The sequence below is a fragment of the Pipistrellus kuhlii genome, unplaced genomic scaffold (genome assembly GCF_014108245.1).
Source record: "Pipistrellus kuhlii isolate mPipKuh1 unplaced genomic scaffold, mPipKuh1.p scaffold_m20_p_2, whole genome shotgun sequence".
Classification (NCBI taxonomy): domain Eukaryota; kingdom Metazoa; phylum Chordata; class Mammalia; order Chiroptera; family Vespertilionidae; genus Pipistrellus; species Pipistrellus kuhlii.
Window position 1 is genome coordinate 158,630,003 of NW_023425515.1, and position 24,430 is coordinate 158,654,432.

The 24,430-nt window shown below is 41.0% G+C and overlaps 1 protein-coding gene across 1 annotated transcript in view; it reads right to left on the minus strand.

Annotated features, from left to right (window-relative positions):
* The window catches only part of C8A (complement C8 alpha chain), a 56,649-nt gene that overhangs the window by 26,621 nt on the left and 5,598 nt on the right, over positions 1 to 24,430 (minus strand). Inside the window, exons 2-7 of the mRNA XM_036445769.2 lie at positions 18,589 to 18,685; positions 13,331 to 13,475; positions 12,241 to 12,388; positions 6,757 to 6,946; positions 4,418 to 4,618; positions 1,799 to 2,039 (exon numbers count right to left, since the gene is read on the minus strand). Of these exons, the coding sequence (XP_036301662.1) occupies positions 1,799 to 2,039; positions 4,418 to 4,618; positions 6,757 to 6,946; positions 12,241 to 12,388; positions 13,331 to 13,475; positions 18,589 to 18,685 (1,022 nt within the window). The remainder of the gene's footprint in view (positions 1 to 1,798; positions 2,040 to 4,417; positions 4,619 to 6,756; positions 6,947 to 12,240; positions 12,389 to 13,330; positions 13,476 to 18,588; positions 18,686 to 24,430) is intronic.

The window sequence follows — 24,430 nt, forward strand, 5'->3', positions numbered from 1 at the left end:
CTGAGGAGCCTCCGCATTTCCGAGGCTGAAACTGTCATAACACCAGCCTCCACTTGTCCTCAAGAAAATTAAGTGAGAATATGCACCATAGGACCTAGATTCTAGTAGATACTCAACAAATATTAGCTCTTTCCCTTCCTCATGTTTTAGAATGACTCTAAAAAGACCCACTTGAATTGGATTTAAATATGGATCAATATAAAAAACTCCTTTTTTATATTGATCCATACTACATTATTTATTTTGTATCACGACTCTGTATGTGTCTGTATTTAACTGGAAAAAGGGTTCTTGAGGCAATAACTTACTTGCACTGCCTACAATCCACTATGATATTTTCTATTCTACTCTTTGTTGTTCAAAATGCCATTTGTGATCTATACATTGATTTCAAGACCTTCTACGGGGCTGCACCCTGCAGTTGGAAGAATACTGTGCTACAGAGGGTAGAAGCCATATTTAGATTTGCTCACCATTGTATCCCTAGCACTAACACATCATAGATACTCAATAAACATGTAAATTATGAAAGAATAATGAATATGTGGATACATGGCTGAACTAATGAATGGCCCTAACCACAAATCTGAACGCAGGCCCATTTCAAACTCCACGTCTTGCTTTGCACCCTCACTACATACTAAGCCTACCATGTTGAATGCTAAGGAGAAAAAAAAAGCATCATACATGATACTTGCTTTTAAAGATATTGCAATCTATATGAGGAGAAAAATATTAACATTTGGAAAATTATTTTTTTAAGACTAACCAGTGTGGAATTTATATGAATGTGTTGAAGAAAAGAAGTGGCCAGCCTGGGAAACTTCCTAAAACTGGAAATTTGACCTTACCTTTGATATATGGACAGATCTCTCACCCTTCTACTCCTTTATGAATCAGGTCGGTGGTTCTCAAACTAGTGAGTACCAGAATCACCTGGAGGGCTTGTCATAATACAGGCCACTGGGTCCACTCCCAGAGTTTCTAATTTAGTGGGTTTGGGATGGGAGCCTGAGAATTTGCACTCCTAACAAATAGCTTCCCTGGTAACACTTATGTGGCCAGATGGACTCCACACTTTGAGGACCACTAGTCTAGCAGTTTGGAGTGAGACCATGTTGATGTCATGGTAAAAAGTTTAGATTTTTGTTCTTGGTCATTCAGGATATTAGGCAAGAAAGTGACATCCTTAGATTTGTGAAGCAGAAATGTCCTTCTGGTGTCAATAGTTGGGAATGGCTTGGAAGGGGTAGATCTTCCTCTAGAAACCATCTGGCGCTCATGCAGTAATAAGTGAAAGATGGGAGCTGCCTTCCACTGTCAGAGTGGGTGTGGAGAAGGCAGATGGATGAGAGCTGTTCAGGGGAGAGAACTAAAGGGTCTTAGAGATCCCCAGGGGGAAGAAAGAGGAGAAGTCTGGGATGACTCCAGTTTTCTAGTATTGCTGACTAACTGGTATGGTGGTTCCATAAACCTAGAATCTCCATTGAAATAAGTTTTAATGTTTTGAATAGCAAAATCCTAGGTTATTACTAAAGAGGTAATTGTGGTGAAATAGAAAACACATAGTTTTAAGAAGCCAGACAAGTATGAACTAAAATCACATTTTTAGCACTTAATTAGTAAGTCTGTCTCACCCTCTGGACCTTAATCCCCTATAAATAACACCAAAGATACCATATAGGGTTGTCATGAGGACCAAATGATATCACGCACTGCTCATCGTCAGTGCTCAGCAAATAACAAACCATGTTCTGGTGTAGGCACTGGCCATTGTGTGCGTAAAGCTTCTACTTACGTGTTTTTTCCATGTTTTCTTTGTTAAGCACCAAGAAAAACTCATAAATGCCACCCATTGATCCAGATGTTATGTAATGGGTGCCATAGTCATTGATGAACTTGGCGTATGGGCCATAATTGTAATTCTCCGGAAGCTCCATCAGCGACTGCAGCATTCCTTCATCCAACATAATGTTGTCCCTCCTCATCTTAAAATGGGCAGTCTGAACCTTTGTGAAAATTCTCATGAAGCTGTATTTCTGCCAACAACAACCATCACCATGGGGAGTGGGAAAAGAACAAAGAGAGAGTACATTTTACCATCTGAGATCATGCAAAAGGTCAGCACTTACTAGCTGAATAGATATATGTCTATGAACATATACTTACATGTTCATCAAAATAATAAAAGGGTAATATGCTAATTAGACCAGATTTCATTCTGGACATCCTTACAGATGAAGCTGGGGCTAAAGGGGAGCCCATATCCTGGGTGCAAGGGGGAAGCTGATGCCGGCAGCCGGGGGAAGGAAGGCCTACTCTTCCATGAATTTTGTGCATTGGGCCTCTAGTATATATTTATAATTATATGAGCATAAAGATATGTCATGGAGGATTAGAATATTTTACAAGCACACATTAAACATCATGGTGTTCCCGACTTCTTTTCCATGGCTGAATCTCTGTTCCCACTGTCCAGGTCAAGTTATCATCACCGCTCCCCTGGGTTACTTCCTGCATTGTGCTTTCCTGTGCTCCTCACCTCTATTCTGCCCCCAGTCCATTCTCATCTCCATATTTGTCCCTGCTCCAGTTAAAGCATTGCATTTTGCAACTGCTTGCACAAGTATTAGGTATCTAGTAAGAATGATGCTTAGAAATGTTTTCAATGACATGGCAAAATGCTAGGATTATTTATCTATTTCACTCACTGCACAAATATCTAGAAGTGCCTGTATTCACATGCTCTCTGCTAGGTGCAGTGGACATGAGCTTGACTGAGAGAGGCCTCTGCCCTTATGCGGTTCACATTCAAGTTAGTGATAATCATGTACCATTTAGTAATAAAGAAAACTAGGATGCTGGTGTAATAATAATAATGAAAAAACAAAGACAAGGCAATGCTGAATTGGTTTAAGAGAAAGAGGGTCATATGTGGGCATTATGTGGGCATATGTGGGCAAGGTTTCCATGTAATGAAAACCTTGATCCAAAGTGATAGTGAAAGTTTGACAAGGTCACTTGCTTTTAGAAAAAATATGTGGTAGTCAGATTAGAGAACAATGCTTCCCCTTCAGATCTGTAGCTCATTTTATGGCAAAGCTCCAGAATGTAATTGATATTTGATGCATAAGCTAATTTTTGTAAATATATTATTAAGATTTTAAATAATTTTTGTGCTCTTTCTGGTTTGGCTCAGTAGATAGAGCACTGGCCTGCAGACTGAAGGGTCCTGGATTGGATTCCAATCAAGGCCACATATTCATCCAGGTTTCAGATTCAATCCCAGTAAAAAACAGGCAGGAGGCAGCCAATCAATAATTCTCTCTCATCATTGATGTTTCTATCTTTCTCTCCCTCTTCCTTCCTCTCTGATATCAATAAAAATATATTTTTTTTAAAAAAGAAATAATTTTTGAGCCCCAACTAAGTCCACAGTTCTGGAATCGATGTTATTGATGCATTTTGGTAAATTTCTAACCTACTAAATAAATATTCCTCTGGCTCCTCATTGCCTCTCTATCCTCATCACTTCCTAGTTTTCCTTCCAGCCCTGGGCTTCAGCCAGCTAAAGCATTTTCCATCCCAAATCTGTGAGACATTCTCTCATCTCCATGTCTCTGTGCCTAATGCTGCCCACGCCTAGAACACCCTTCACTTAACTTCTGCCTCCCGTCAACTGGAGAACTTGAACTGGTCTTTATATTTCAGTTTAAGGAGATGTTCTTTCCACAAGTAAGGACTGCCTGACCACTCAGGACAATAGGCAGTAGTGAATGCTTGATGAATAAATGAAAAACTGATGCAGCCCTAGCTGGTTTGGCTCAGTGAATAGAGCATTGACCTGTGGACTGAAGGGTTCTGGGTTTTATTCCAGTCAAGGGCACATGCCCCCATTGCACGCTGGATCCCCAGTAGGGGGCATGCAGGAGGCAGCAGATCAATGATTCCCTCTCATCATTGATGTTTCTATCCCTCTCCCTTCCTCTCTAAAATCAATAAAAACATTTTTTTTTATTTAAAAAAAAAAGAAAACTGATACAGCATGTCAGCCCTCTAATCTATTTGGAAAAATAAGGCTTGCTTTAGCATTCTTCCAAGTCTAGTTTAGAGGGCCTGGCTGTTTCTCTTTGAGACATTACCATTCTAAGTATTTCCCTACATGCTCCAGGTAACCATGAAAAAGGATGGGGTGATAAGATCTCTCATCTCATCATTTGATTTTATTCCCTCTTTGATGATCCTGTGTGCAAAAGTGTAATAAGAAAAACAAACTTGATTAACACTGATCAGACATTTCCAATTAAACAAGCAAATGAAAGTTCAATTACTACTATACTTTTTAATGCAATTAAAGCACTATGTGTTCAGTATGGATTGTGGATTACTGTGCGACATGGGTATTATATTTTAATACCTTCTCATTATACTTGCTTAACTTATTCATGATTGAAGAGTCACGTGATCCGGATATACTTGCATCCACTGTTACAGGGGTGGCTGCTGGGCCTACACCAATGGTCAACCCACCTGACACAAACAGGTCATTTTTTAGTTTGGAAAAAACTTCATTTGTATCATCATAAAACTCTGAGGAGAAACTAGTGTCTGCCAGGGCCTGAAAAGAAACAAATGGATGTTAGCTTTGTGCACATAGTGTTATATTCCAGTTCATACTTAACATTTAAATCCTTGTTTTGTAAAATATCCACCAAGTTTCAGGTAATTATAAATAAGTCTTTTAAATGGCTAATTGGGGCCTGGCCAGCATGGCTCAGTGGTTGAGTGTCAACTTATGAACCAGGAGGTCATGGTTCAATTCCCAGTCAGGGAACATGCCTAGGTTGCAGGCTTGATCCCCAGTGTGTGGCATGCAGGAGGCAGCTAATCAATAATTCTCTCTCATCATTGATGTTTCTATCTCTCTCTCCTTTCCACTCTGAAATCAATATACATATATATAATAAATAAATAGACAAAGACTGATTGAGCATCAGATTTATACTAAGATATAGAAAATACTGCAGTATCTTTAGTTGCTATTAATATTATTGCTAAAATATTTATTTACTTATACACTCACAGAGATGGTCCTGATAAAATGTTATACTGTTCTGAGTACGTATTTCATTTTCACTGAGTTAAAAAGAGAAGGTCACTTGACTCTGCAATGGACAGCTACAGAAAGCCACGCCTGGGCATGGACCAGGAAGGAAAGGGCCAGAGGAAGGCAGGCAGGTGATAACAGTTCTAGGCAGAGTAAGTTTGAGTGCTGTCCTCACATGTTCAGTTATTTCATTCCAGGCTCACAATTGGGTTGCATTTTTCTCCCACTCTGAGCTGAGGCATGGTCTTATGCTTTGTGGGAGCCAAGAAAACAAGGGTTAAAAGCACATGAGTGGTTCACTGTGCAATCACAAGAGCCTCCATTAGTCAGGGTCCCATGTGTCTGTGGTGATGTGAGTTTCCTTTCTACCTTTGGATGGACAAGTAGCATCAGTGGGGCACTGCTGCTTCAAAGCACTGAGATTTCAGAATCCTTTGTTGCCACAGTATAGCATAGTTCAGTGGTCACCAACCTTTCAGACTTCACAAACCACCAGTGGTCCATAGACCACTAGTTGGTAATTACTAGTACCTGACACATATGCCCTGGCCTAGACGATCCTCAAGGTTAGGAAAATAACATCTTCCTGTAGTCCAGCATGGCTTATCTTATACTTTATGGCAGAGGTGGAAGTGAGTGGGGGAAGCCAACTCCTTAAACACAGACTCCATAAGCCTGCCTTTATCCTGTGCCAATATTTTTCTCTTGAGAAACTTGGAGTGATGAATATGACTTGGTAATTGTTTAGAGTCCTAGGATTCTACCATCTCTCTCTATAGACAGAATTCTATATAATATAAGTAATATGCAAACTGACCATCATGCCCTCACAAGATGGCTGCCTATGAACAGGCCATCAGGGGGGTTAGTGAGGGACAAACTAATGACTGAACAAGCAGGCTGTGTGGGGCAGCCAAGCTGGCAGGAAGGGCCATGAGGGGAAACCAGGTCAGCAGAGGAGAGCAGTTGGGGGTGACCAGGCCAGCAGGAGGGCAATTGCAGGCTCCATCCCCTGTAGGTCATGAGGAAGGCAGCTAAACAATGGCTCTCTCTCATCGTTGATGTTTCTATCTCTTTCTTTCTCTCTGAAATCAATAAAAATATTTTTAACAATGAAATAAATAAATTACATCTATTCAGGCATAGTTCAGATAGATCTGGATTTCAATCTTATCTCTGCTCTACTTTAATACAGCTTTTGGCCTGACACTTTAGCCTTCTAAGTCTCTGGGTTTTTAGCATCTAAAATGGAACAGTCATAGCACCTACCCTATAGTGCTATTATGGGAGAATTTGTTTGGAAGCAGAATTGATACACATTTGGTTGAATCCACAGAGGCAGAACCTGCTAATACAGAGGGCTGACTGTTCTTATATTCTACCAGGTCCACAACTTGGAAACAGGTCTTCTGACTAGCAGCCCAGAGAATAGGGCCTGAATCTCTCTTATTGATTTTAGAATGGAGCTACCATCTAGCAGATGGGTGGTTATACATACCTCATTCCTCTCTTTTTAGTACTGAGCATGTAGGGGGCAGGTGTAAAGGGGCCTTCAGCCACCTGCAAGCTCTACGATACACAAAATCTTCCATGCAAGGCATTCATCTTCCCCAACAAGCTTCTCCTTTGAGTGCCCCATTGAGACTTACTTCTAAGCGGTACATCAGGAAGTTGTAAGGTTTCCGGAAGTATTTCTCATCATCCCCATAGTACAGACGCTCGCAGGCTGAGTCATATCGAAGTTCCCTCCATTCCCCGTTGTATACCGTCTCACACTGGCCCCCATAATACTTGGCATCATACACATTCTGAGCTTCTGTCCGAGTCAGGATGTTATACCTAAATTGAAAAGGCAGGCAGAGAGCATGAAGTAGCCTCTGGACAATGTCGCAGCTGGTGGCCTGAGCAGTTGGAGAAACCAACTGTGTTCTGTGAGTCCTCAAAGTACCTTGAAGGTCACTTTGGGTGATGATGGGAGACTGAGTGATTTGGGCCTGGGCCTTTAAGCTCTCTTTAACTAGAGCACCAGACAGCTCCATTCAGCATCTAGAACAGTACTCCCACATAGGAGGCACCCCTAAGTACTTAATGAATAAGTTGAAGAGGAATGTGCACAGTTATCAGGAGTTTAAGCACAGGAACCAGATAGTCTGGACCCATTTCCCATCCCTGCCAAATCTAGCTGTGTGACCTTGATCAAATTATTTAACTCTCCGTGTCTCGGTTTAATAATTTGGAAAAAGCAGTTAATACTACTGTACTCATAGAGTTAAACATAAGCCAACACATGTAAAGGAATCTTAATAGTTATTAGCATAGGTTAAGTACTAAATAAATGTTGCTGCTAATATTATTTCAGAAAATAATACTACTGATTAAAAGAAAAAATGTAGGTTTGAAATTTTGGGGGTAAATCAGTGCTAAACTGAGAATCTAATCCTCAGGGAGGCCATTGTCTTCAAGGCAGTGTGGAATGTCGGACGGTGCACAGTTTGAAAGTCTTCAGTTCTGCCACTTACTAGCTGTGAGACTTTGGACACATTCTATAATCTTCCTGAAGGTCATTTTCCTCACTTGAAGAACAGACATAAATAAAAGCATCTCTCAGGGTTTTGTGAAGTCTAAATGAAAGTGTTAAAGTCAAACAGAAGTCAAGCTGATAGTACATATTAGGCACTCAACAATTATGCTTCCTTTCCCCCAGCCCACTACTGTTCCAGAAATATTTTCCCATGCTTCCCTCTCTGGGGTATTTCAAATCTATCTGCTTAATTTCTGTATTTTAGGCCATGGATGGTTTAACCCTATTTAGGTAACAATAATGTTAAACAGTTGAAATACAGCTTTAATTTTTTAAACAGAGAAAGTTAATTGAACTAGAGCATTTAGAGTTGGTATGTGTTCCAAAACCTGACAATCAAAGCTTTTGATGTTATAAACAATAAAATTATTGCCTATTTCTGCCTCTCAAACTCCTATTCAGCCTTCAGAACCCAACTCAAATATCGCCTCTTCTGCACTGCCTTCTTTGATGGTCTTAGATAGACAGTTGCCCCTCCTCTGTGGTCCAATGGCATTCAGTGCTTTTCTTGTCATATTTGCCTGTGGCCTCTGCAGAAAGGCACTAAGGCAGTAAGATGTGTAAAACTAAATAAAACCTGCTTCAAAGAAGTAAATGGACAACTATAGAGCACCTGGCATGTAGCAGAAATTAAATGTAAATGAACTTCCTTCTTTTCTCCCTCTTTCAACCTCTTTCCTCATATTAGTGGAAGTGAATAATAATAGCTCTGATGAATTGAATGCACACTCCACCAGACATTTAGCATACATTAGCTTTCAACCTCATGACAGTTTTGCAAATACAGAAATTGAAGCTCAGGAAAATTAAGTAACTTGCTTGTAATCACAGCTAGATTTTTTTCCCCTTAGAGTTTTTAGGACACAAATCTGGGTTCTTTTCCTTTACTTCATCCTGCACTTTCTATCTTTCCCTCTAATGAATGGTTTCTGCCTGTAATTTAAAAATACAAGCTCTCTAATAGGCCAAACAAAAACTCATGGGAATAATATGTCCTAAGCTTGTACTGTAACTTCTATGCTTACATCTATTTGGGAAAATATGGTTGTAGAAGCCCTAGTAAAAAGAAAAAGACAGTTGAGAAATTCCACTTTTTGAAATTTTGCTATGTAGAAATATTAACACGTGTGTAAAACAGTGTGTGTGGAAAACAATCTATCTTTCGATTTTAGAATAGCTAAATAAGTTATCATATATTTATACTATATGAAAAGAGTTGACAAACTTTTTCTTACAAAGGGCCAGATAGTAAATATTTTGGACCTTGCAGGATACCGGTCTCCACTGCAACTACTCAATGCTGCCATTGTAGGATAAGAAGCGTGTTCCAGTAGGACTGTATTTACAAAAGCAGACAGTAGGCTGAGCTTGGGCTGCAGGCCATAGTGTGCTGTTATAGAATATAATACTAAAAAGAGACGATGAAAAATATGGAAATCTTCAAAATGTATTAAGTGAACAAAGCAAATTGTGGACTACATATAATAGGATCACATTTATGGAAACTAATGTCTATATGCACAATACATATTATAGGCACATTTTCCAAACAGTGTATATTGCCCATTCATTTTTCCATGACCTTTAAGTCTCTACACCACACTGTTACAGGGTCAGCTCTAGGAAGGGCAGAGAGAGAAGATGATGGGTAAATGAGGGCAGGGAGGGTAAGGGAAGACTCACTTTTACAGAAGTCAAACATAGGTGACGTCTGTAATAATAAATGTAAGTTTAAAAATTAGGAAAGGGCATAAACTGGTTTGGCTCAATGGATAGAGTGTCAGTTTGGGGACTGAAGGGTCCCGGGTTCGATTCCGGTCAAGGGCATGTACCTTGGTTGCGGGCATATCCCCAGTAGGGGGTGTGCAAGAGGCAGCTGATCGATGACTCTCTCTCATTGATGTTTCTCTCTATCTCTCTCCCTTCCTCCCTGTACAAAATCAATAAAATATATTTTTTTAAAATTAGGAAAGGCTTCTAAGATCTTGAATAGAAAACAAAACAAAACATCAAAATGTCAGCTGCTGGGAGTGGAGGAGGAGGAGCCATTCTAGTGGTTTCAGTGTCTGGTGTGGGCAAAGCACAATGCTCCTGAGCAAATCTGTGATCTTTGTACCAATAAGAAGGTAATTATATTTCAAGTCAAGCCTCAACATTTTATGCTTCTGCTCTGTTCACCCAACAGTCACTTTCAAAATCTATAACAATACCCTTTTTGGTGTAAGGGGCTAAACTGTGTTCTCCCCTACATTCATATATTAAATCCTGACCCCCAAAAACCTCAGAATTGGACTTCATTTTTGGTGGTAGAATCATTACAGAGGTAATTTAGTGAAAAGGAGGTCATTGAGATGGGCTGTAATCTGATTATAAGAGGACATTTGAACCCAGACCCATATGGAGGGAAGACCATGTGAACACGCAGAGAGAAGATGGGCATCCACAAGCCCAGGAGAGAGGCCTCAGAAGAAACCACCCTGCTGACACCTGGCCATGGACCTTCAGCCTCTAGAACTGTGAGAAAATACATTTCTGTAGCTTCAGCCACCTGGTAGGTGATACTTTGTTATGGCAACCGGAACAAACTAATACTATTATCGGAAAGAAAATGGAATTTTAGAGCCTTGTCATAAGTGTGCATCTAAGTGTGGTTACAGGACTCTATCCTATCTGGTAGGTGGGATGTGATATAGGGCAGTTAAGCCATAATGAAGGCGAGCTGCACCTCCCAGCACCCTCCCCTGACCCTGCCTGGGCTGCATTGTGGCCGGGTCACTCTGTGTTGATTGCTCCATCTCCCCACTCCCTCGTCTGCAAAGATCCAGTTCATCATATTGATTTCTTCATTCAGCCAATACTCAGTGAGAGGCTCTGGTGGGGAAAGCTCTGACATCAGGCTCAGGTGATTAAAAGGAGTCAGCAGCCTCTCTGCCTTCAAAGAGTTTGCATTTAAGTTAAGGGACAGGATCCAGAACCAAAAGAAAGTGCCAGAGAGCTGACCACTGGGAATCACCAGGGGTGTGGTCTTTGCTGGGTGCTGCAGAAGCAGAGTTGAGAAGGAGTTCTTATCAGGGGCCGAAGAACATTGTATGAGATGTCCCAACCTTGCTGGATATGCACTAGGAAGCTAGGACACACAAAGGACTCTGGGAGCAACAACAAGGGTAAGCCAGCCTAGACCCTGTCATAAAGGAGGAGTGTCAAGAAAAGGGAAAGAGGTGATGCATTGGTATATCAGCTTGGGCTGTCATAAAATACCACAGGGAATAAACATTTATTTTCTCACAGTTCAGGAAGTTGGATGTCCAAGATCAAAGTACTGTAAGGATTGGTTTCTGGTCAGGCCTCTTCCTGGTTGCAGATGGCCCCCTTCTCACTGTGCCCTCACATGGCATCTCCTCTGCACATTGTGAGAGCAGTCTCTGGGGCCCCTCTCTCTTCTTATAAGGTTGTAAGTCCTATTGGATCACGGCCCCTCCCTAGAACCTCAGTCAGCCTTAATAATCTCCAAATACAGTCACATGGAGGCTAGGGCTTCATCTGATGCATTTTAGGGGGACAAAATTTAGTTTATAACTCTAGGTAAGATGTTAGGCAGGTGAAAAACATGGGGAAGGACATTTCATAAAGGATGAATTAAACGTACTATGTCTCAAAACAGAAGGATGGTACATTCAAGGAACTGACCCTGAGCAGAATGTATAGGATTTAGAATCAAAGCTGACTGAATCTCAACAGGTAGAGACACTGTGCCTAGGAGGTGTGAGTGAGCACTGGTAAAGTAGGCATTTCTCCACATCACCCCAAATCCATCATCTTTGCTCTGTCAGTCCTTTTAGCTCTGCTTATACCAACAAGTGCAGTCCAAAGCCAGATGTGAACAGGGCTACTGGGGAGGGCACTCGGGTCAGAGAACCACCATCCTCTGAGACATCAGGGAACCACTCATGGGAGATGTGGTTTCTCAGAGGGGCCTTGGTGATAGAATTGGGGTGAGAGAAGTGAGCAGTGAGTGGGCAGGGGAAAAAGGAGAGGGGAACTTTCAAGTAGAGACATAGAGGGGAGAATAAGTATGGCATGCAAGCAGGGCTGGGCAAGCCCCCTGTTATGGACTAAGTGTTATGTCCCCAGATTTCATATGTTAAAGTCATGTTACCTGCTGTGATGGGGTTAGGAAGGGGCCTTCAGGAGGGGCTTAGATCCTGAGGGTGGAGCTCTCATGAACAGTATTAATGCCCTTATAAAAGATACCCCACAGAGCTCCCTTGCCCCTTGTGCAAGAGGGCCCTCACCTGACAACCTGATCTCAGACTTCCATCCTCCAGAACCATGAGAAAGACATTTCTGTTGTTTATGAGTCACCTAGTGTGCAGCACTTTGTTATAGCCTAACAGGACTAAGACACCACCTTCGATAGACAATGACAGCTGCCTCATGGGAAGCACTCCAGAGGAATCCTCCAAAAAGACCCTCTTCTGTCTCTAAAACTAATATTTAAGATTGAAGAGAAATCATTCCCTGCCCCTGAATGGCCAGAAGGCCAGGGACTTACCCTGAGGCTGCCCTCTCGGATCCTGGAATCGGTTCATACAGGCTGCAGTCATCTTCAACAACCCTGACGTCATCACAGTTCTCCTCGTCAGAGCCGTCAGAGCAGTCCTTGTCTCCATTACACATGAGGTGGCGTTTCAGGCAGCGACCTGAGAGAGAGGCTGTGGATGCTCCTAAAGCCTCCCAGACTCCCCCCTTTCCCTCATGACCCACATCCATTGTTATGAAGTCCATTCCACCTCTGAATCTCCCTTAGCCCTCTCCATCCTATAGCATCTTTTTTTTTGTCCTCTCTTATTTCCAGCCTCACTGTCTCCTTCCTGCAGTCCCAGCTCAGGCCCTGGCCCAGACTCCCTTCTAACATCTAGCCTCCACATTACTGCCCTAAGAGTCTTTCTAAAATGCCAATATGGCCCTGTCATCCCCCTGACCTGTATCCTCCAGTGTCTCCCCGTCCCTCTTTGAAAAGCTACAGTCTGGCCCCAGTTCCTACCTGGCCCATTCCCTGCCCCTCTTCCCAAAAACCTGACCTGTAATTATTTCGAACTGATAAAGAACCCTTAAATCCCCGAGCTTTTGTGCATTCTTTTTCCTAGGCATTCTTTATTTTCCAAGTTTCAGTTCAAGTATCATTTTGAAGCCTGCTCTGACTGTCCAAAGAAGATTTATGCACCCCTGGACCATGTGCTAATGCCCATTCCCCTGGCTATCCCACAATATTGTCATTGACTCCTTGTAGGTTTCTCTCCCAAGGAGTACCTCAAGATCAGGCACATTAGTGTGCTTTTTTAAATCTGTATATCGTCAGCAGGTAGCCTACTGCCTGGCTTGTAATATGTGTATAATCAATATTTATTCAATGAGAGGATGAGTGAGTGAGTCATATTTTTTGAAAAGAATCAATAGATTTTCCTACAAACTTGCATCAAAATTACTTGGGCTATTGACGTATCTTAAAATGCAGGTTCCTGGGCCCCATCTTAATCCATTGCTAGGGAAAAAGCTCAGGAGTCCCCCTTTTAACAAGCTCCCAAGGAAGTGTTTTGCATGTTAAGGTGATGAGCACATTATCCTGCTGGAATGTTACTCACCTGTCTCTTTACACTGGAAATCCTGTCCACATTGTGATTGCCTTACACAAGCTGTGGGTCTGCGACAACTGATTTCATCCCAGACGTCACCACTGCAGATGGTCCCCCCAAACTTGTTTGGCTGCAGCAGGCTCCGGTGTCGGTACTAAATCAGATTTTGAACCAGACACATTCATTGTCTCTCAATCAACCAAGAGTTGCACAGGCAGGTCTCAGTTCAATATAAGGAGTAACTGTCTAATGATTGAGAGCTGCCTAAAAGGTTGTCTTTTGAAGAAGAGATAAGTGTTCATAAAAAGTGATATTCAACCAGAGGTGGCACAGTCACCAACTGCAATATTGAATAAGGTCTCCAAGCACAAATGAAAGGCTTGATAATCGTATTTCTAGGATCTTTCTAATTCCTGGGAAGAACCTGTTCCTCCCTTCTTAAACCAGTTAGTTCCTATTCACCTTTCAAAATGCACGATATAGTTCCTCTAAAAGCCTTTCCTAAATAATAGATTCTACAGTTCCTTATGCATTCCTCTCTTCCTAGATCTTGTCATAGGGTTGTGATTGATTGTCCGCGTCTTTGTCTTTCTCACTAGTTTAGGAACAATTTGCTCATGGGGGTAGAAGTGGAAAAGGAAGGACCATGTCTTATTGGCTCAGTGCCTTGAACTATAGTCAGGTACACAGGAGGCATTTTTAGAAGAAGTTTGTTGTCTGGCCAGTTTGGCTCAGTGGTTAAGCATTGACCAATGAACCAGGAGGTCACAGTTCGATTGCCAGTCAGGGCACATGCTCGCATTGTAAGCTCGATCTCCAGTGTGGCACATGTGCAGGAGGCAGCCCATAATGATTCTTTCTCATCATTAGTGTTGCTATCTCTCTCTCCCTCTCCCTTCCTCTCTGCAATCAATATAAAAACATATTTTTTAAAAAGATATTTGTTGCTTTTCCTCTGCAGCATTTCTTCTGATCATGGAATCCTCTCTTTCCTTGAGACATATTTCATACAGTTTTGTGGGGATAAACTCATCCCCTTGGTCACAGGGATGTCTGAGTATGAACCAGGCTGGGCAACCAGAGCTTCATATCTCCAAGGTGCAATGATTGGTTCAGGTATTGGCTCATGGCTCAACCTTAGGGCAGACAGAGTCCTCTCTGAGGGTTTTCTTTCAGAGCTACTTGAAAAGACCATTTCTTTTTACTGAAGTTACTGGGAACTAAAGGCAATGAGTGGTCATCTTGCCTACTATGTAGAAATAGCCCATCCAAAAGTTAGGCAAGGAAACCTCTAAGATATCATCTGAGGCTCTGCATTCAGCTTTGAATACTTGTTTAGAGGAGGACAGAAAGAATAAAAATGCACACCAGTCTTGGAACTCTATGGTTTCATGATACTGTAGAAAGAGAGAGCTGAACATTAGACTATCCAGCGGCATTTTGTTCCCATCCCTGCCTTCAAGAAGCTTGGAATCTAGTTGAGGAAATAAAACATATAATGATACAAAAAATGCTGAATAGAGATATCCCTACAAAATATTCAATAAAGCAATGTGCTACCCCATATTTTCTGCTGCCTCTGACCTTGGATCAGATCTTCAGCCCTCTCCTTCAAGAATGTTAGTAAGGAAGTAGGAAGCAATAATTTAAGCAGTAAGAGATATGGGCTCCTGACCTGAATCTCTCTCTTCCTTGCTATGTAAAGTGTCAGTATTTGGTGCTGTATGCCTTGGTTTCCAAATCTATAAAATTATGCAATTGATCTTGTTGACAACACTAATAACAATCACTAAAGATTCTTTCACTTTGTCCTACATTTGAAAGAGCCAGGGCATGAGAATTAGACTGCCTCGGGTTCAGATCCCAGGTTCACTACCAACTAAGCCTAAACAAGTCACTTGTCTTCTTTGAGTTTCTGGCCTCTAATACAAATTTAAAATGGATGTAATGACACCTTACTTTGAAAGGTTTTGTGAGAACTAAGTGAGATGTCTGAGGAAGCACCTAGCCCTGGGCTTAGTATATCACTGGTGCTCAGTAAACGGAAGTGGTTTCCACATCATCATCTTTATCAGCAGTCTTTTCCTAATGATTTGGCAGGAGAGTCTGAAGCAGAGCAGCTACCCCATTTCTCTTCCCTTGCCCACTCTTTCCTACTTAATGCTCATTAGCAGAGAGGCAGAGGTAGCAAACAGAGGCAAAGCTCACACCCACCCCTTTGCCTTCCCTGCCTTTTGGTTAACAACAGCAGTAAGAGAGTATTAAATTCTGTGGAAGAGATTATAGTTAGTGATCGATTTGGAAATATGAGGATGTTTTCATTTTCTAGCCACATCTTGACACACAATGTGGTAAAGAAAGTAGCATCCAGCCTAGCAACATACAGCCAGTTCTCTTTTCTACTCCTTAAAAAGTTCATCAAAGTTTTGCGGCTTGCAGTTACCAACATGGTGATAGTGGTACTAGTACTTATCCTGTATTGAGTGTGTATTATGTCCAAACTTTTAACATTTTTTATCTCATTTAATCTCACAAGTTTGAGAAGTTATATACTACTACTATGGACCCCATTTTAGACTTGGTTGGAATTCCAGTTCTACCATTTACCATAAATGGTAAATTGCTTAATGTCTCTGACCCTCAGTTTTCTCATCTATAAAATGACAGCTATTTCAGAGTGTTGTAATATCTGTGATGATACATGTAAAAAACTAGCACTTTGTCGTACTGCTGGCATGCAATCAATAATCATAGTTATTGACATCACCATCATTCTTGTAGCCAACTGTTGAGCTGCTCCAGAAGGACTTATAACTGAGTGGGAATTGGATCAGGTGACCCCCTCATGTCATTGTTATTCTCCATAATGTTCTAGGAAAGGCCATAGAGTGAAGTGATCAGGCACAAAGGGCACTTGAGAATCACATTGACGAAGTTTTAAATGCGGGCTCTGCCACTTTCTTAATGGGAGACCCAAGCAAAGGGGATGATGAGATCTATCATGTACAGCTGGCAGGGAAAGTCAATAAGACAATATATTTAAAACATTAGCACAGTGCTGGTATGTAGACATTACTTCACAAATATTGACTCTCCTTGCCATTGTCATCCTTCCTGTGGTGCCTATACTGGGAATAATAGTGCAAACATGAGGTTTGTTCCCACTAGCTCCCTGTTTTCTAGGTTGTTACCAAATAATGAAGACATGTGTTGCAGGAAGGTTGTTGCAGACATTCCCTGAGGGACTTCTTCGTGCTGTAGCCTGTGGTTGGTGTCATTAAGACATAATTTCCTCTTTTAGCTCCTAGATAATGTTTCTTTCCAGAAATGCGCATCTTTGTGTGATTTCGAGAGGAAGAAACATATTAATACTAGTAAAAAGAAACTACAGTGTCTTTAACTTCACTAACAGGATTTAATTATTTTAAGGGAATCATTCAATTCTGATTTAACCTATAAGTCATTCACCTATGCTATTTGCTATCTAAAATTCAATGTATGAGAAAATGCAGTTTGGAATATATAGTAGGTTGAATAATGGCCATGCGAAGAAGAAGAAGAAGAGAAGAAGAAGAAGAAGAAGAAGAAGAGAAGAAGAAGAAGAAGAAGAAGAAGAAGAAGAAGAAGAAGAAGAAGAAGAAGAAGAAGAAGAAGAAGGAGAAGGAGAAGGAGAAGGAGAAGGAGAAGGAGAAGGAGAAGGAGAAGGAGAAGGAGAAGGAGAAGGAGAAGGAGAAGGAGAAGGAGAAGGAGAAGGAGAAGGAGAAGGAGAAGGAGAAGGAGAAGGAGAAGGAGAAGAGAAGAAGAAGGAGAGAAGAAGAAGAAGAAGAAGAAGAAGAAGAAGAAGAAGAAGAAGAAGAAGAAGAAGAAGAAGGAGAAATAAATCTTAACCCTTGAACATTGTGAATGTTACTTCATTTGGAAAAAGGGTATTTGCAAACATTATTAAGGTTTTTGAGATTACTCTGGATTATCTATGTAAGCCTTAAATGCCATCCTTATAAGAGGAAGGCAAAGGGAGATGTCACATAGACATATAAAGGAGACACACAGAGGAGTCAAGCAAAGGGGATGATTAGATCTATGATGTACAGTTGCAGAGATTGGAGTGATGGAGCCACATGTCAAGGATTGTCAATAGCCACGAGGAGTGAGAAGAGGCAAGGAATAGATTATCCCCTGGAGCCTCTAGGGGGAGGGTGGCCCTGCTGATATCTTAGTTTCAAACATCTGGTATACATACTGGGAGAGAAGAAATTTTTGTTGTTTGTGGCAATTTGTTACACATGACCCAGAGAACTACTACAGGATCTCAGAACAAAATGAGCATTTCTGGGCTGGTCTAGAATAAAAACTGTGGCAGCCTAGGATGCTTTGGCATATGTCGAACTTGGGAGTGGTGGAACAATGAAGTTCAGGGCTTGAAATTGAATAAACTAGGCCCAAATGATGTTTCTACCACACTGGTTTTGAGCAGCTCATCAAACATTCATGGATACTTTCACATCTAACTAAAGAGTGGGTCTGGAGTAAGGAGAGCCATCAGCCAACTCTGCAAAAGCTCATGAAAGAAAAGGACAAGGTGTCTGGCTGATGTGATTCAGTGGTTGAGCATTGACTTATGAACCAGGGATTCTGAACAAAGTCAGAAATTTAATATTCCTCCCTGCTGGAATGGTGTGGAGGAATGCTCCCAGCATCCCTCTTCCTTTGATATACCACTGAATTTACCCACCACCATGAACCATTCAAAAATACTTAAGATGTGCATAATAAACACACATTAGTTCATTGGGTTCATTCTCCTTTTCAACCTATGGAAGTGGAATCCTCAGTAGCCCCCTCTGTGGCACGCTCTGGTTTGTCTCAGCTCATCAGGGTCATGGACAGCAAGGCATTTGTTCCTAAGCCACTCATCCCTTCAAATTGCCCTCATTAGAAGGCAGTAGACTGGCCAGGACCCAGAGAGACCATCATGGATCAGTGTGCCCTTGTCCAAATAACCACTTTTCTGAGTATAAGCCATAGTATGCACATATTTTGCAGCTTCACCCAATAATGCCTTACAAACAAAATCAGGAGAGGCAAAAAAAATAAAAATAATAAATAAATAAATAAATAAATAAATCTACCATCCACGTATCATGACTTCCAAGTACCTATTTCTAGATCAAATTTCTTCCCAGACCTCTAGGCCTGGATGCTTATCTCATTTGAAACTTGTATATAACTCAAATATTAAATGCCCCAAACTGGTCACAATGTCTTACCTTTCTGTCCTGGCATTGAATGCACTCTGTCCACTCCGACCAGTCACTCAGCTGGCAGTTCGCTGCTTTGAAGCTCCCAACCTGCCGACTCACTCTCCTGAAAGAAGAGAGATCTCAGCTTCAATTTAAAAAAAAATTATTATAATAATTCCAAAAGGCCTTTTAATATGAAGGCACGTTAATAATATGAAAACAGATGCTGAATTTTTCCCTGTTATATTGAGGTATAATTGACAAAAATTATATATATTTAGGTATGCTATAAATATATATATACTAGAGGCCTGATGCACAAAATTCATGTATGAGTAGGGTCCCTAGACCTGGCCAACCATCAGGGCCAATCTGTAGGGTGACCAGTGGGGCAATCAGTGGACTCCTACAAGCACCCAACTTGGCTGGTCTGGGATGTGCGGGCTGTAGGCAGCTCCTGAGCATCTTCCCCCTGGTGATCAGTGCACATAATAGTGACTGGTCGTTCCACCAATAGTTTTGCCATTCAGTCAATTTACATATTAGGCTTTTATTATATAGGATATATAAATAATTACCACAATGAAGCTAATTAACAAATACATCACCTCACAATTACTTTTTTGGAGGGGTGAGAGCACTTAGTGCCTAGTCTTCTTAGCAAATTTCAAGTAAGTATACAATACAGTATTATTAACTACTAGAGGCCCAGTGCATGAATTTCATGCACTGGGGTGTGGGGTGTCCCTCAGTCCAGCCTGCACCCTCTTCAATCTGGGACTCCTCGAGATTGGGCCTAAACGGGCAGTCGAACATCCCTCTCGCAATCCAGAACTGCTGGCTCCCAACTGCTCGCCTGCCTGCCTTTCTGATTGCCCCTAACCACTTCCGCCTTCCAGCCTGATCACCCCCTAACCACTCCCCTGCCAGCCTGATTTATGTCTAACTGCTCCCCTGCCAGCCTGTTTGCCCCAACTTCCCTCCTCTGCCAGCCTGGTCACCCCTAACTGCTCTCCCCTGCAGCCTAGTCACCCCTAACTGACCTCCCTGAAGGCCTGGTCCCTCCCAACTGCTCTCCCCTGCAGGCCTGTGTCCCCCCTCCCCCACTACTTCCCTTCCCTGCAGGCCCAGTCACCCCCAACTTCCCTCCTCTGCTAGCCTGGTCACCCATAACTGCCCTTCCCTGCAGGCTTGATCTTCCCAACTGCCCTCCCTTACAGGCCTGGTCCCTCCTAATTGCCCTCCCCTGCTGGCCATCTTGTTGTGGCCATCTTATGTCCACATGGGAGCAGTCATCTTTGACCACAGCGGGGCAGCCATCTTATATGTTGGAGTGATGGTCAATTTGCATATTATTATTTTATTAGATGGGATTAGATAGGATAGAGGCCTGGTGCATGGGTTGGGGCTGGCTGGTTGCCCTGAAAGGTGTCTCAGATCTGGGTGGGGGTTCCCTTGGAGTGTGGGGTGGCCTGGGCGAAGGACCTGTGGTGATTTGCAGGCTAGCCACACACCGTGGTGATCCAAGAGGAAGTCCTGGTATCTGGGATTTATTTATCTTCTATAATTGAAATTTTATAGCCTTAAGCAGAGGCCAAAGCAGGCCTAGACAGGTGGAAAGCTTGACTTCCTCCATTGTTGGGGAAACCCAAGCTTCCTGATCTCCCCATGGCTGCAACCATCTTGATTGGGTTAATTTGCATACTCACTCCTGATTGGTTGATGGGCGTGGCTTGTGGGTATAGCAGCCATATAGTCCATTTGCATATTACTCTTTTATTATATAGGATTGTCACCGCACTGTATATTGCATTGCCAGAACTTACTCATCCTACAACCAAAAGTTTTTCCCCTTTGACCAATCTTTCCCCATGTTCCCCCTGCCTCTTCTATCCCTATAACCACTTACTATCATCTACTCTCTAGTTCTATGAACTCAACTTTTTTAGATGCAGTATTTTCTTCCTCTATCTGGCTTTTCTCACTTAGTACAATGTCCTCCAGGTTCATCCTATGTTCATCCACAAATGGCAAGATTTCTTTTTTTATGACTGAACATAGGCTGACTTTTCTAAGTTGTAAAGATTTTCCATTGATTTGAGCATCTGGGTACCCATGGCAGCAATGTCACAATATATTCCCTTACCCTTCCAGTTATCTGGAGATGGGAGTGGGCAGAGATGGGGAGAATGTCCAGGGATGCTCAGTTATTCTTACTTGGAAGGGTTGCTCTGAGGGCACTTCTACACTGGAATGATTTTATCTTCCTTTTTAAGAATTACATGTGATGTATTTATTTATTTTTAATATATTTTTATTGATATAAGAGAGGGAGAGAGAGAGAAACACCAATGATGAGAGAGAATCATTTATTGACTGCCTCCTGTATATCCCTCCCATACTGGGGATCAAGCCTGCAACCCAGGCATGTGCCCTTGACTGAAATCGAACCTGGGACCCTTCAGTCCACAAGCTGACACTCTATCCACTGAACCCAACTAGCTAGGGCTACTGGTGGTGCTTTTAAAACAAAGGTTGTATGGCCTATTGCCCTTTCTCTTTCCCCCAAGTTTTCAAAGTCAGTAGGGGTTAAGATTAAAACTCAGTTCTTCACCCAAGAGACTTTTATTGAAGGAAAATGCATAATACAAAAGTTACTGTACTTTTAAGCGTGCAGTTCAGCACCATTAAGTATCTTCATGTTGTTCTGCCACCATCACTACCATCCATCTCCAGCACTCTTCAGCTCCCTGCATCAGTTTTAAGTTGCCAAGCTTAAACAAAGGAAAAGCTGTGCATATTTCCCTTCCAGTCAGTCACACTTTTAAGAATTAAAAGATGAAAATTTTATCATGCCCTTGTTCTTGCAAGTATGATGCTAAAGGGTTTATATAAAATCTCTCTTTTCATTCTATATGAATCTTACTTTTACAGAGATAAGTACTGAAGAGTATTAACACTTTTTTAAAGTCAGAATAGCAAAAAGCCCAGTGGGTAAGAACATAGGGTCTTGGGTGAAAAGACTGAGTTTTAATCTTAGCCCCCCACTGATTTTGAAAACTTAAGAAAGTTATTGAGCTATATAGCTCTCCCATATGTAGAACTATGTTAAAAATAACATTACTTAATAGGGTTATTGAAAGTACATTAAAATGTTTATAAAGTGTTTATTAAAGGTTGGCTTTTATTATTACACACTAGAACATTACTTGGATTACCTCATGTAATCTCTATAAAGATCCTAGGAGGTAAATATAATCATCCCTATTTTATGTATAAGAGAGTTGAGATTCCTAAAAGCTAAGTAATCCTGAAGTCATAGCCCGAGGGTGACAGAGGCAGAATTTGAACTACTAGTTGGCTTGATGGCAAAGCCTATCTCTTGCTCCTCATGATGTTTGCCTGGCTCCAAGCCTGAGTCTCTTTTTAATGCATCACCACTGCTGCTCCTATACCTTCGAAGCCTAGTCTAGCCCACTGGGCAAAGTAGTCAGGTTGTCTGTTACCACCCACATTGCCACAACCTATGAGAATCAGGCAGCCTCTGCTACCATGAATGAAAAACTTATATCCCTAGTGTAGAATTAAAAAGTACTTAAAATCTCATGCTAATTATGCCAGAGCTGCTACTCATGAGGAAGGGTGGCACCTAGGCTGCAAACCTAGATAAGGTAGTCAGAAAAGTGACAGTCTTTAACACTAGTTCTCAAACTTGAGTGCCAGGATCCTTTTATACTATAACGTGCTACAGAGAATTCCAAAGAGCTTTTGTGTAAGTGGACTAGAGCTATTGATATTCACAAAATTCAGAATCAAAATTGAGAAAAACTTAAAATATATATTTATCTATTTAAAATTACAATAATAAACTCATTACATATATATATATATATAGTAAGTGTATTAAAAATGCATTTCCAAGAATAAAAATTAGTGTAATGGTGTCATTATTTTATATTTTTTGCAAATATCTTTAATGTCTGGTTAGTAGAAAGCAGATAGATTCTCATTTCTGCTGCTTCATTCCATCTGTTGCTTTATGTGGCTTTGGTTGAATTCTATGTAAAAAAAAAAAATTCCTCCTTGTACATTTATGTAGTTGAAAAGTTGTGCAGTTGAAGAGTGTTTTAATAATCTCTTCAGATAACTGTGGCTATTCTTTGATACTACACCAAAACTTGACACAAGTGATTCCTTAAATGTTAGTTGCGATGTGGAATCTAAAAGCATATCAATGAATTCTTTTATACGCTGTTACATTAAAATCCACTAGTCTATATAAACTTCAAATGGACCTGATATCCATAGATGATTTTTGTAACATTAGGCTTTGGAAATTTGAAAAATAATGATTCACTGTTTATGGATATATTAAAAATATTAACACATTCATATGCTACATACAAAGTCAAATTTATTAAGATTGTCAGTGATGTCTTCAAGATCATCATAGTGGATATGTTTTTCCAAAATTTTAATTTTTGCTTGAAAGCTCAAATTTTGTCATTGGTAACAATAATGTGTTGTGTTTTTGTTTTTGTTTTTTAAGTGATAAACTCTCTGTTCATTTTTGAGACAAAATATGCCAAATATGTTAAACCTGAATAACTGCAGTTTGACAGTTATCCTGTTGAGCAAGAACAATGGGGAAAAGGTGGCTACTTTTACTTAAAACTCAAATGATTGCTTTTACAAAAGACAACCATCATACTTCAGTGCACAAAAAGTTCTTGGTGCATTCTTCCCATTTTACACACTGAATAGTTAAATAACATGCATTCAGAGATTGAGGCTTAATAAAATTAATAATTTTTACTGTTTCAAAAAGGACTTTTTTGTCCTAGCAAATTTTTTCTCAGTGGACAGTGTCGGCCCACAGACTGAAGGGTCCTGGGTTCAATTCCAGTCAAGGCATGTGCCTGGGTTGCAGGATCGAATCCCAGCCTTGATCAGGGCAACTGAGGAAGGCAACCAATCAATTTGTCTCTTTCACATCAATGTTTCTCTGTGTGTGTCCATCCTCTCCTTTCCACTCTTTAAAAATTAATGGGAAAGTATCTTCAGGTGAAAGTTAACAAAAATACAAATCTTTCTTAAATAAAACTTAATTTCTTTCCTTTGAGTTTGGTGCCACTTCCTTGATTTGCATCAAGGCCATAGTATTTTTACCTGCCATTACTTTTGCACCATCTGTGCAAATATAAACACAGTGAAAAGGGGAAATGTCTTAATATTGTTGTGAAATTGTTTTGAACTCACAGAACCTCCCACCTCAACCCACCTTCGAAAAGATCTTAGGGACTCCCTGGGCTCTATAAACCATACTTTGAGAGACATTGTGATCTTTAAAAAGATGATGTCTTCCATGGTCACATTTTAGATCTTCTTACTTTCGGAAACAGCTCCTCTTCCAAATCACTAATTCACAAGTCATCTGCAAATATTTACTTAGACTCCTCATCTATCTTATATGTTCAAAAGTTCCCATTTCACTTTTATTTAGATCTCTTTGGGCCTCCATTTTCTTCACTCCTAAGCTTTCTTTCTATCAATAGGACCCCCTCCTATTTTTATTTCCCATTAGAATCCATGATCTATAATTTAAAAATATTAATTAGATCCTAAATTCCTAGACCTCACAGTTCCCTTGACCACATCTACCCATAGAAGCCAATCCTGAATTAATCCAATTATCTGCTTTTTTACCTAGTGAGCTCCTAGATTTCTTTCAAGCTCATCACAAACATCAGTTCCTTAGGGAGGCACAGTGACTATCTAGAGTCAACTATTAGATACCTCCTTTCATATGATTTGATCAAGCTCTGCACATCTTCTCCACACTTAATTATCAAACTTGTAATATTTGTAT